At 43.5% G+C, this 13,980-nt stretch overlaps 3 protein-coding genes across 3 annotated transcripts; all 3 read left to right on the top strand.

Annotated features, from left to right (window-relative positions):
* Nucleotides 1–838: 838 nt before the first annotated feature.
* On the top strand, nucleotides 839–2,326 carry EAE97_001085 (uncharacterized protein; the record flags this gene model as incomplete). The annotated part of the gene is made up of 5 exons (XM_038871595.1): nucleotides 839–1,013; nucleotides 1,086–1,390; nucleotides 1,464–1,585; nucleotides 1,662–2,079; nucleotides 2,177–2,326. The coding sequence occupies 5 exons, from the start codon at nucleotides 839–841 to the stop codon at nucleotides 2,324–2,326; spliced, it is 1,170 nt and encodes a 389-aa protein (XP_038737496.1).
* A 1,963-nt stretch (nucleotides 2,327–4,289) lies between these two features.
* On the top strand, nucleotides 4,290–9,309 carry EAE97_001084 (uncharacterized protein; the record flags this gene model as incomplete). The annotated part of the gene is made up of 4 exons (XM_038871594.1): nucleotides 4,290–4,757; nucleotides 4,811–5,454; nucleotides 5,558–7,429; nucleotides 7,493–9,309. The coding sequence occupies 4 exons, from the start codon at nucleotides 4,290–4,292 to the stop codon at nucleotides 9,048–9,050; spliced, it is 4,542 nt and encodes a 1,513-aa protein (XP_038737495.1). The 3' UTR covers nucleotides 9,051–9,309.
* Nucleotides 9,310–11,618: 2,309 nt separating this feature from the next.
* On the top strand, nucleotides 11,619–12,438 carry EAE97_001083 (uncharacterized protein; the record flags this gene model as incomplete). The annotated part of the gene is made up of 3 exons (XM_038871593.1): nucleotides 11,619–11,640; nucleotides 11,695–11,774; nucleotides 11,842–12,438. The coding sequence occupies 3 exons, from the start codon at nucleotides 11,619–11,621 to the stop codon at nucleotides 12,436–12,438; spliced, it is 699 nt and encodes a 232-aa protein (XP_038737494.1).
* Nucleotides 12,439–13,980: the final 1,542 nt, after the last annotated feature.

The following is a 13,980-nucleotide window of genomic DNA, read 5'->3' as shown; positions in this document are numbered from 1 at the left end:
TCCCTCACATGGCAGCATCACAGATTCTTGGACTATAAAAATAGTCAGAAGGTCCACTTGAAATAATATAAATCTCCAATAAACGCATAACAACGAGAAAGTTTCAAATGTGCTTGAAAGTCTTCTTTATCCTGACCATCAAACCAACACTGAATGTGATATTTTCCATGTCCGATATTATTGAGCGCCAATGATGTAACGATGTTCAAAAAAATAAAATTATAGTCCATACCAAACTCAACATCAACAAACCAATTTAAAGATTTCGGGATTCTTTTGATTTGTGTGTTGAAAGAAAAGCGTCGATGCAGCACCAAGACTATCTGCGAAGTAAACCCATCCCCTCCCCTCCCATCCATCTCAATCTTCCCAATCTGATTTCCAATAATCGCATTTCCATTGCATCCTCACACTATGCATTTCCAATCACACATAGGAAAACTCCACAACACCCACGATAAACAAACCTCACAACCTATAAAAAGTCTTCGAAACACAATGCATATAGACAAACATGCGGGGTAAATCGCGTGCTGCATGAGGGGTAGACAATATGCGATGGAGATTGGTGAGATGGCCATGGGATATATGAAGTGATTTTGATAACCGTTTTGAAACAACGGAATGAGTGATAAGAGTTGATGATACAATATCCGGGTATTGATGATGTTAGATGTATTTATATCGTGCTGGGTTGATGATGCCGGAAGCCGCTGTGCATATATAATACGGGAGTTCCTCATGTGTACCAGATGTTCTTGTGATTAGTATATAGATTGATAAATCTTCTCCTTATAAAGCTCGGAATACTGCAATAAAGTACTAGACAACATAAATCATGGCTCCATCAGCAACCCAAGATCTTGCCATTCACCCCTCAAGCGCGACCAAAGATCTTGCTGCTCCTTCCAAAGCTACCTTACCTCTTCCCTCAAATGCAAGAGCAAGATTAGAAAAAGCCGGAATCGATCTCTCAGACGGATATCCTACTCGTCCAGGTCGTCCCTTATATCGTATGTATTTATTCTTCACCTTTAACCACCATTTAGAACCATGAACCCAACTAATAATCCCTCCTGCAATAGTCCAAGACGTCCTCGCTATCCGCAACACACCACGAGAGCACCACGATGCTGGATCCCGGGCTGATAAATCAAAGAAGAATTTGTTTGATGCTATCCACAAGAATAACGGAAAGATAATTGACTTGACCAAAAACATCGGAACCGAAATAAGTGGTATTCGTCTCGATGAGTTGACGGATGAGCAGAAAGATGAATTGGCATTGTTGGTTGCAGAGAGAAGTGTGGTCTTTTTGAGGGGTCAAGAAGGACTGAGTCCAAAAGTACAAAGAGATTTGGGAACTTGGTGGGGTGAAGTTGAGGTTCATGTATGCTTGTTTTATATTTTTGTTTGTGAAGTGAGAATCGAGATAGGATGTGTGCTGACGATTCGACGTATAGCCGCAAGTTCCTCATGTGCCAGGACTTCCTGGTGTGACGGTGATGTCGCCTGCCTTGCAAGCCAGTGAAACCTCGAGAAAACCTGATTTCAGAAATCCAGGAGGTGCGAGTCGATGGCATTCGTAAGTTTCTTCATTCTTCTCTTGACTCACTCGAGGCGATCGCGAAGACAAGTCACTGACATGAAAAACAATAAAGAGATTTGGTGCACGAGCTTCATCCCGCAGGAATAACCCACATACACAATGATACCGTTCCAGAAGTCGGAGGCGACACACTTTGGGCATCGGGATATGCAGCTTACAGTAAACTTTCTCCTGAATTCCGCAAAATCATTGATGGGAGACAGGCCATTTATGTTTCGGCGCATACATACCTCGATCGAGATGATCCGACTGCTGGACCAAAACATATTGAACGAGTTCATCCTATTGTGCGTGTACATCCAGTGACAGGATGGAAAACATTGTGGGTGAACAGGGCAATGACAAAATCGATTGTCGGATTGGACAAGGCGGAGAGTGATTTGATTTTGGGATATTTGTACGATGTTTTTGAAAAGAATGTAGATATCCAGGTCAGAGTCAGATGGACTGCTGGGACGAGTGCTATTTGGGTAAGCTTTTTCAGAGGACTTTTCAGTCTTATCCCAACTGAAATCGATATTGACAATGAAGGGGAAATAAGCGAATAGATGCTAATGATTTGAACAGGATAACAGAAGTACGATTCATAACGCGAGCTGGGATTATGAGGGAACTGAAGAGAGACATGGGACGAGAGTTACTAGCTTGGCAGAAAAGCCTTACTATGAAGAGGGAGCAAAGTCTAGAAGGGAGGCTTTGGGATTGAATGATGATTAGATTGATTTGAAGTGGGAAGTGTTTTGAACGATCTTTTAGGTTATCAGCTTAGACTTGTAGGTAAAAGATCGTTGAGTAAATTACCAGGTAGCTAAATTGATCAATAAACAAGCACATTAGATAAGATGAATCCCGCAAAGCTTATCTCGTGTAATGTTGAATTGGACGCCGGGACAACCCTACTTAAAACATGATTGGACTCCACTTGAAGAAACGTGATGGTTACTCTTTTGGGTACGAATACAGCGACCGCCCGCTAGTTATGACAAACAATGGCCCTGCGGTGATCATTTTTTAACGGCGTGGTGCCATCAACATCTGTCATGAAAGAATATTTGAGACCACAAACTACTCTCCCAATGTATCAAACATCTGACACGTACAATCTGGTATGAAAAGTAGACAAGCTCCTTGTTAATTGGACGGTGAAGAGACGAAGATGTACAAGCGGGGTGTTCTAAGGAGATATCTTAAATCCATCCGAATCAACGACATTCACCGCTTCTTGTATGAAAGAAGATTATTAATTACTACGAGTTGGGAAGGTGAAGAGGAGAGAAATAACCTCCGGGCCGTATGTATCACGTGATGATGTGTTTCGTGTTTGACTTCCTTTCTTCTTTTGTTTCACACGGATACGACAAATTGTGTATCTTAAATTGTCAGATGAAGGAAATCAACGGGTCATACAGCATAATGAAGAAGATTGATGAGTCAATATTTGAAATAAGTGGTTGTTGGATTGTATTGCAACGCATTGAAGATGCTTGGCTGATCTAGGCACTTGAGATGGAGATTCGAGGTCCCGATGTCCGATCTTGATAATCTGGGGAAAGAACGGTCTTGTCAGTTGTCCGGCTTGAAGAGGCGTCGAGTAGGCAAAGGTGTATATCAAACAGAGCGGATGCATTCAGCCACTTTAGGTTAGAGTTTGCAATGAGGAAATGCTAGAGAAATGCTAGAGAAATGCTTATATTGAAGATCACCGATGCGGCATAGGTGAGATTGGACCGGCGTGTTTGCTCCCGTTCACTAACTACACGGTACTGGTGGTACTCCGTATTTGATGATTGATTAAGAATCAAGATCGAATGAGCTTGGACTTTGAAGGTAATGGAAGGTTCAGTAACAAACTCCATGAAAAAAACTCTATTAGATGAATTCCGTAGGTAACAGTGGAACGGCATCAGATTAGCTTTTTTCTAAGGTTAAGCGACGGGTGGATCTTGATGGAGCCGGAATGCTTCTTTTGTGTGGAGCCGCTCTTATCACCTATTTCGTATGCTTTTCGGCAACACAGATGAACGGACAGAATACAATAATGATCCTCCATTGACTGACCTACGGAAGAGAAAGATTGTGTTTGGGTCTTCGACCGTCCCGCTTGAGCTTTTCGGGGCCGACTCTCCTCAACAAGATGAAAAGAAAATATATAATGTATAACTTACTAGGTAGATATCATATACATCATCGTGTATATGACTAACTGCTCACATCTACATCACATATTGAAGAATTGACCAATGAGTCTACATACTCGGGTATTATCTCGGTATTCATAAACGCCGATTGGTTCACGCACCTCCACTCATACATTCTTTTCCTCACCTACGGTCCCGGAGTAGGTTCCTTCGGTTCCTTCTTTGAAATGAGGTGGGCGTAACGTATAGTATTGGTAATCCGCGTAAAGATGGATGGATCTATTACGCTAATACTCTGGAAGGGAAAAAAGCATGCCACTGGTGCTCCCATATATCTTTTGCCCATGTAAATTTGCACTGATTACCTATCATATCCTTGTCTAGGTCCAATTGGAAAGATGCTAGCCTCTGATCGCACTCGGAGGCGACCACCGAATTATTGATAAGATGCACGGTTTCCCCTCGATACCATTTTGTTTTGCGATTTGTGATCTCCCATACAATATATCTTCTTGACGCACCTGTTACCAAGAAGCTTCAACATGGCAGATCCGCCTGGTCACGAGAAAGAATTCGCCCCGTCGGACCCTGCAGCTGCATTGGAAGATATCAATCATGCCGAACCACGAGATGAAGATGGATCTGATAGGGAGTATCTGGAAAAGCATGGGGAACTATCAACTCATCAAAATTCACTCGATGCCGGGAGTCGTGAGAAGGAATATATGGAAATCTCGAGTCCAAACAATGTGGATAGCCACTCATCCGAAGGCGAAATCGACCATGAAAAAAGACCAGAAATGAAACAGGCTCAAAGCTATGCCACATCTAACAGTGCTATGACGAGGGCAGAATCGCATGTAGATGATGCTATTGTCAAGAAGACCTGGTACAATCCATTGAGGTGGAGTGCCCCTCCTCCCGTTCCAGAAAGTCGGACACCGTCCAAAGAACACACAGCTTCCTTCTTCTCTTTACTATACTTTCAATGGATGGCACCTATAATGGATGTGAGTCCTCATTCTGAACTCATTTGAGCGCCTGTGATGCTGATGTTCTCTAGGCTGGTTATCGACGGCAACTCGAGCATAACGATATATGGACGGTGAACCCCAGTCGAAGTGTAGACCTGTTATCGGACAAGTTACAAGCATCTTTCAAGAGAAGAGTGGCGAATGGAGAAAAACACCCTCTGCTATGGGCAATGCACGAAACCTTTAAGTTTGAGTTTTGGGTAGGAGGAGCTTGCCAATTTATATCCAACATCCTCCAAGTCATATCGCCATTCACATTACGATACTTGATCACTTTTGCTTCGGACGCATACATAGCAGCAAAAGAAGGATCTCCAGCGCCTAATATTGGAAGAGGACTAGGACTTGTGTTTGGTATCACTATAATGCAGATGTTGCAATCCCTAGGCACCAATCATTTTATATATCGCGGAATGATGGTTGGGGGGCAATCGAGAGCCGTCCTTATTTCAGCTATTTTCGAAAAGGCCATGAAGATCTCTGGACGAGCCAAGGCTGGCGGTCGTTCCATCAAAAGCCAAGAAGACGAGAAGGATGCACAAAAAGCTCAAGATCTAGTTGAACAAGCCAAAGGCAAGAAAGGCAAGAAGAATTCCAAACCAGTTGGTCCCAAAGGTGGAGTACCAGATGCTGGACGCGGTGTAGCAGGTGATGGCACTGGATGGGCAAATGGGTAAGTTCAAGTCCTTCACTCGACCTATCGAGCATAACAGAATTTTTCTGACTTCGTGTTTCGTTTCCCTCTTAACTTGATACTTACATCTTTGGAATTTTAGTAAAATTGTAAATCTCATGAGTACAGATACGTACCGTGTAGATCAAGCCAGCGGCATGTTCCACTTGATCTGGACAGCACCTATATCTTGCATTATCACTCTCATACTGCTCCTCATCAATTTGACCTACAGCGCCCTTGCAGGGTTCGGACTGCTAGTCGTTGGGCTCCCCTTATTGACTAAGGCTGTTAAGAGACTGTTTGCGAGAAGAAAGGCAATCAACAAGATCACTGATCAAAGAGTAAGTCTCACACAAGAAATTCTTCAGGCAGTGCGATTTGTGAAGTACTTCGGCTGGGAGACAGCATTCCTTGATAGACTTGCTGCAATCAGGAACAAGGAGATTCGCTCCATTCAGATCTTGCTGGCGATCAGAAACGCCATCAATGCTGTCTCCATGACTATGCCCATCTTTGCGTCGATGATAGCTTTTATCACCTACAGTTTGACAGATCACGGATTAAGTCCAGCACGTGTATTCTCGTCGCTTGCTCTATTCAACTCATTGCGATTGCCGCTAAATCTATTGCCTATGGTCATCGGGCAGGTTATTGATGCCTGGTCGTCAATCTATCGTATTCAAGAATTCTTACTCAGTGAAGAGCAAGAGGATGATGCGAAGCCAGACCACGAACTAGAAGGAGCAATAGTCTTGAAAGGCGCCGATTTTACTTGGGAACGAACAGCTACTCAAGATTCGGAAAAGGCCGGGCCTCCTGGAAAGAAGCAGACGAAGGCTGAGGTTAAATTTGAAAAGAATGCCAAGAAACAAGCATCCAAGGATGAAAAAGTCGCTGATAAATCTCGGTCAGATTCCTCTCCAATCGACAAGGATATTCCAAGCAACGACGGCACACCTCTCGATGATGCAAGCACTGTCAATGGAGATGAAGAACCATTCAGCTTACAGAATATGAATTTCACAATTGGCAGGAATGAGCTGGTAGCTGTAATAGGTGGAGTTGGAAGCGGTAAAAGTTCTCTGCTTGCTGCTCTCGCAGGTGACATGCGGAAAACAAGAGGAGAAATGACTATGGGAGCTGATCGAGCTTTCTGCCCACAATATGCATGGATACAGAATGCGACCGTCAGAGACAACATATTGTTCGGAAAAGAAATGAAAAAATCGTGGTACAACAAAGTCATTGATTCTTGTGCCTTGAGACCCGATTTGGACATGCTCCCGAACGGCGATCAGACCGAAATCGGCGAGAGAGGTATCACTGTATCAGGAGGTCAGAAGCAAAGGATGAATATTGCACGAGCCATCTATTTTGATGCTGACTTGATTTTAATGGATGATCCGTTAAGCGCGGTCGATGCACACGTTGGTCGTCATATTTTTGACAACGCAATCATGGGCTTATTGAAGGATAAAGCTAGAATTTTAGCCACTCATCAACTATGGGTACTGAATCGTTGCGATAGGATCATATGGATGGAAGAAGGCAAAATTCAAGCAATTGACACGTTCAGCAATCTCATGAACAACCATGCTGGCTTTCAACAGCTCATGGAGACAACCGCAGTAGAAGAATCACAAGAGCCAGAGGCTGAGGAAGAAGTTGTCGAAGTGGAGAAGAAGGTTGAGAAAAAGAAGCATAAAGCGCCTGGTTTGATGCAAGCAGAGGAGAGATCCGTCAAGAGCGTTTCATGGACAGTATACGCCGATTACGTCCGGGCTTCCGGTAGTCTCTTAAACGCACCGATCGTTGTATTGCTACTCCTCCTTTCGCAAGGTGCAAATATCGCCACTAGCTTGTGGTTATCATGGTGGACGAGTGACAAATTTGGATACTCCACTGCTGTGTATATTGGAGTGTATGCTGCGCTTGGTGCTAGTCAGGCTCTGCTGTTGTTCTTTTTTGCTTTGTAAGTTTTTTTATCAGTTTTCTTCCTTATGAAATGGAGTACACGCTAACCACCCCAAATCAGAGCCCTCACAATCCTTGGAACAATTGCGAGTAAGGTGATGCTTAGCAAAGCCATTACAAAGGCACTCCGAGCGCCCATGTCCTTCTTTGACACCACACCTCTGGGTCGTATCACTAATCGCTTCTCAAGAGATGTTGACGTTATGGACAACAATCTTACTGACGCTATACGCATGTTCTTTTTAACCATGGCTATGATTATCTCGGTCTTCGCCTTAATCATTGCTTACTTCCATTATTTTGCTATCGCTTTGGCACCTCTTGCACTTCTCTTCATATTTGCAGCGGGATATTATCGCGCATCGGCACGAGAAATGAAGCGTTTCGAATCAGTCTTTCGATCAAGCGTATTTGCCAAATTTAGTGAAGGACTTTCGGGAACAGCTACTATTCGAGCATATGGACTACAAGATCGATTCATTTCTGATTTGAGAAAGGCCATTGACGAGATGGACTCTGCCTATTTTCTTACGTTCTCGAACCAGCGATGGTTATCTACTCGTTTGGACATTATCGGAAATTTGCTTGTTTTTGTAACAGGTATCCTAGTCATCACTTCTAGATTTTCCGTGGGGCCATCTACTGCAGGATTAGTTTTGTCTTATATCCTCTCTATCGTTCAGATGATTCAGTTTACCGTTCGCCAACTAGCGGAAGTCGAGAATGGAATGAACGCCACGGAACGTATCCATTACTACGGTACTTCGTTGGAGGAAGAGGCACCATTACACACAATAGATGTTCGCCCTACATGGCCCGAGAGTGGTGAGATCGTCTTCAACAATGTCGATATGCGCTATAGAGAGAACCTTCCGTTAGTATTGTCCGGCCTATCAATGCACGTAAAAGGCGGCGAACGAATTGGGGTAGTTGGTCGTACGGGTGCTGGAAAATCAAGCATCATGTCTACTCTCTTCCGACTCGTTGAGATTTCCGGTGGTTCAATCACCGTTGATGGTGTAGATATTAGCAAGATCGGACTCCACGACCTCCGATCTCGCCTTGCTATTATCCCACAAGATCCTACATTATTCAAAGGAACCATCAGAAGTAACCTAGATCCTTTCGGCCAACACAGTGATTTGGAACTTTGGTCCGCATTACGACAATCTGACCTTGTGGCCTCAGACTCAAATCTCGAAGACGAAGTCACAGGGCGTATACATCTCGATTCTGTAGTCGAGGATGAAGGCTTGAACTATTCGCTAGGCCAGAGACAATTAATGGCACTTGCACGTGCTCTTGTCCGTGGTTCGCAAATTATTGTTTGTGACGAAGCTACAAGTTCTGTTGATATGGAAACGGATGAGAAGATTCAAAGAACTATTCAAGAGGGGTTCAGGGGCAAGACGCTTTTATGTATTGCTCATAGACTTAAGACCATTATCGGATATGATCGTATTTGCGTGATGGACAAGGGCACAATTGCAGAGTTAGATGAGCCAGTTAAGCTATGGGAGCAGGGAGGTATCTTTAGGGCCATGTGTGATAGAAGTGGCATCCGAAAAGAGGATTTTGCAAGGGCGGCAGTTCCGACGGGGATCACGAAAATCGAGTAGGGGATTAATATATTGACGAATTCGTAGATGGTGTATGTGTGATGCCGAAAAACGGTAATATTATATGGTATACATGCATTTTATGTGCATTTTCGGGCGTTTGGGGGAAAGATAAGATGAGCGAGCATTTGAAAGTCTTCGTTTGATAATTGGCTTGAATGCTATTGTCAGAATGTCATTGCTAGACGGGGTTCTATAGCAAAGTGTAGAGAACGATACGATACACAAATCTAATGAAAAAGCAAAGGACGTTTAAGAACAAGAATACTATATATGTAATTAGCTGTGATTCGTCGTTTAAATCATGCCATCCTTCCAGGCAATTTGCAATCTCTTGAGCGTTTTCATTCCTCCAAGTGCTGCCATTTATTACATTCTCCGAGTGGGTGAAGGTTGTAAAGTCTGATCCTGACCAAGTCTTCTCTCCGCTCAATGTTGCAATCACGACCACATATAAGCACATATAGATTGCGAATCCTCAAAGACGGAAAGCAACTCGAGGCTGGAAGAAAGTGGAGTACCAAAAATGACTGGGATTCGTAGCATTAATCCTTCACAAAACCTGGTTCGGACGGTTCGGATAGTCATGGAATTTCCGGATATGTCGCTGTACAGGGTTTTAAACGAGGCGAGCGCGTATATGTAATACAAATCAGATGCGGCTTAATCATAACTGATTGTGATTGGCGGGTGGATACACTATCTTTTAATGGGAATTGATTGTTTATGAAGCTGGGGCGTCCCCTTTTTATGGATTCCTGTTGTCGGTTTTTGGATTTTTGCATCTTTTCCTGTGTCGATTTCCATACATATAGTTTGGGATATACAAAAATCTCATACTCTTCATACACTTACTCCTATATTATTTCCGCATCATCCGACCCGCTGTCAAAATTCTTCATCGATATCCACTTCATAAACTCACAAGCTCTCTCGCTCATCTCGGGTATCCACTATCCCCATAACATCACGATTAAAACGCCCCTCCCATTGTATTTATTGCCATTCCTCAACTGTCTTGCCAGCCTACACCAACGCTCCCAACTTCCACACCTCCCACCTCCTCGGAGTCATGCCGTGCACGGAATTTGCGCTGCTTCCCCTCACATCCCCGCTTTCTCCCCGGCTGCTCCCCAAACTCCGCACGTGCAAACATGTGCTCGAGAGAGCGTCGGGATACCCTTGTCATTTCTATCAACAGGTGGAAAATCCTTCGTATATGTATATCGTCGGGACGTGGGAAAGTCCGGCACATCATGAGAGGTTCTTGCCTAGTGTGGAGAATTTGGGACTTTTTGATTTGTTGAGGGGGGAGGTGGTGCTGGGGGTGGGCATTGGAGAGACGGTGGAGGGGAGGGGGATTAGGATGTGGCATTGTGAGTGTGGGGTTTTCTACATTGTTTTACTACCTTGTGTTTTTGTGTTTTGAGATTTAGGGTTGGGGTTGGGGTTGGGATTTGGACTCAAGAGTATTTTTTCACAGAGTTAGGGTTAGGTGTAATTACTAATTTCACAATGTTGCAGTGGAAGGCGATGCACTCAGTTCCCTCCGGACAGGAGTAGATGAAGGAATTGGAGAAGAGGACGCCAAGAAAAAATCACCCTTCAGTGCGCCCATCATATCATGTAATAGACATTACATATCATCCCACAACAGGGAAGGATTTAGTGCGAAGTTTAACGAGGTAAAACATGCGTTAGAAAACGAGACGAAGGAGTATGAGATCGAGGGCGGGTGGAGGATTGAAAAGGAGGCGGAGGATAAGGAGGAATGGGTTATGTTTTGTGGGTGGGAGAGTGTGGGAAAACATATGGCTTTTAGTAAGAAGGAGAGCTTTAAGGAGTGGAGAGGGATTGTGGATTGGGTGGAGGGGTTTGAGGTTAGACATTTGAGATTGATTGAGGGTTTGTGATTCGGGAGCATGATGATGGAAATGATGAGAATGATATTTGATTCGGGAGCAAAGCGACTTGGTTTGACTGGGCGGCAGAAATTATTCGAATGATGACCACTCTCGATTGTAGGTATTTATGTTCAATGTTGAGATAACCCTCTGTTTATACCTTATGAATGAAACGACGGGGACTTCTCTTCCTCCCGAGCATTGAAAGTTAAACCACAAGAACGACTGAAACGCTTTATTTAATTTTGAACGCCGGTATGGATATCTTCAATTCAACATTCAAAACAATTTCAGATCTAGTCAATAATCGAGCCGTCCCAAAGTTACAAATTCGAGAAGGATTACCGAAGTGATTCCAGCGCCACGTGATCTTGAAATGCTCAAGTTTACTACAACTAAAAGAATGACTGTATAGAATTCAGATTTACAAAAGCTTTCTCTTTTACGAATCTGCAGTGAAAGTGTCGGAAGTGTACTGAAACATTGTATAGGAAAATCAGAAAAACTATTCTATGAATTCCGACTACGAGTCCGTTGGCGTCCACTCTTTAAAATCACGTGGACGTTTCCTGTTTCCGAATTTTCTGTCGAGGTACTTGTGTCTCCACATTTTGTGAAGCTCAGGAAAATAATATCCATACATATATATATCACATAGATCAAGATGTTGATCAACGAACATACAGGTGATATATCTGATCCATCTTGGATCCTCTCATCAAGAAACTAACATGCGTCAGCCGTTTCCACGAACAAAATACTGTTAGTGCCATATGAAGAATCACACGTGATTACATATCATGAGTGGATGAAAGATGAGGTAGGTTTTTGCGTTATGCGTGGATATGCAATACATGAATCGATTTTGAGAACTTATACGATTCTAGGAAATCCAACAGGCAACCGCCTCTGAGCCCCTGAGTCTCGAGGAAGAATATGATATGCAGAGGAGTTGGAGGACAGATCATGATAAATTGACTTTTATTATCTGTTTACCCGAAGAAGGAAATGCATCGCCAGAAATTAGGAAAGGGGTATCAGATGCACCTGCGAAGATGGTAGGGGATGTTAATTTGTTCATCACGGAAGCGGATGAGGATGAAGAGGGATGTATAGGAGAAATAGAAATTATGATTGCGGAACGCAGTGCAAGAGGTAAGGGATTGGGAAGATCGGCAGTGGTTGCTTTTCTTGAATATTTAAGGAGTAATCTGGAGAAGATTTTGGAAGAGTATAGGAAGGGTATACAGGGGAAGAAGGAGGAGGGGAAAATGAAGTTGCTGCAGTTGAGGGTCAAGATTGGAGGGAAGAACGTCGCGAGTATTGGACTTTTTGAAAGTGTGGGGTTTGTGAAGGTTGGGGAGGGAGAAAATTATTTTGGTGAGGTGGAATTGGTGTTCGAAGGGTGGTGTGGAGAGGAAAGGGTGAAGGGCTTGATGGAAAAGTTTGGGGTGGAGGGGTATCAGGAGTGTGGTTATAGGTAGATAATGTAATTTTACATATAAAAGTCATTAAATGATTCTGGCCTTTCGACGTGCTGCGATGTTTTACTGCAAGTGCGAGTATTTGCTTGAGATGCGGGTTGTTTTTCTATATGTGCCATAAGAGGGTTATTAAACATGTCTTCTAAACTGCACCATGGGCCCGTCCCTAAAAGTAACATACGCATGTCTCACCAAGAATGTATTCCTCGTGTCAATCGCAGTTCCTGGCTCTTCTTTGTCCTCCCGCCTCGTCACATTTTGAGAATCTAAGAACCATCCCCCAAAGCCGTTCTGGTCACCCTGATCAACAATTCCGGCATCACAACTTTCATTCCTGCACGATTTCCGGCCCCATTCTGAAAGGGATTAAAACTCATCTTCGCACGCGCCACATCCTCCGCTAATACAACGACTCCTCTACTGAATGCACCTTCCATTTGTCTTGGAGGACGAAATACCCATGAACGCCAAAAGATCTCTCGTTTGTGCAACATCCACCATCCAGTCACCGCTACATCAAGGCCAGCTGGCGTGAATCACCCATATGCCACCCGGTGATACTTATCTCGGTAACTGCGAAAATCCAGTGGTTTAAATTTGCAGAGCCTCATAAATACATGCGTTGAGACTCGTTCTCTCACGATATCATCTGCCCTCGTGCGTGATACCCGATTCAATCTCCTTCGAGAGAGATTCGTATACACGTGGAGACCTGAGCACATTAAAACAACTTTAGTAACCAACAGTTGTATCTGTTCCAACAACAACTAAAAGACTTGCTTCAGCTGTAAGTTCGTCTTTTCTGTAGCCAGGCGCACCAGTGTCTATGGAAGTTGAGAAAAGACAGTGTGCCATACATTTTCTGGCATGTTTCCCCAGCGTTTGAGATTCTCTTCCTCTTTGTTTCGTGTTGTGAGGCTATTCGCGAGGAAGATGAGTTAGTCTTTTGATTTCAGTTGTGTGATACAATCAAAAACGGCATCGAGACCGCGGGGTTGAGTCATGTCTACAGGGGCTGGATCGGAGGCTGAACGATCTATGTTAGGTTAGCAAACATCTGGGTGTAGAAATAAACAACTTCCTGGGTACATAAACCCTCTGTATTCGATGCTAGGGTAGACGTCAGTCGTCAAATTCTAAGTAGTTTCGTCCATACTAAAAAGTGACAGTCGGCAACCAAACTTTGCTCCCAAGGAATCATAAAGACTGTAAATCACAATTTTTAGGGCCATATCCCATACAGGCATAAAAAAATGTACATTATGGTTTTTATGATTGCAATTATCAAACTTCTGTTTGCCCTATTTAGGACATAGACTTTGTAATAGTAATAAGAGATGTAAGACCAATTTGCGCATGCAAGTATAACAGCAGCCGAACATATGGATTTCTCATACGAGCCCCAATTGGAGGCCTGCGGTCTTATTAGAAGAATATATAACAGAAGCAAAATTACTTGAAAGTCTACCACACTTCGTCGACTTTCATATCGGATCAGCAAGCTCAACTTTTGCAATAGCCTCAGAAAAAATATCTGGTAAT

Source organism: Botrytis byssoidea (genome assembly GCF_014898295.1).
Source record: "Botrytis byssoidea strain MUCL 94 chromosome Unknown BBYS_002, whole genome shotgun sequence".
Taxonomy (NCBI): domain Eukaryota; kingdom Fungi; phylum Ascomycota; class Leotiomycetes; order Helotiales; family Sclerotiniaceae; genus Botrytis; species Botrytis byssoidea.
Note: the sequence above shows the minus strand (reverse complement) of the source record. Positions and strands in the feature narration are given on the sequence as shown.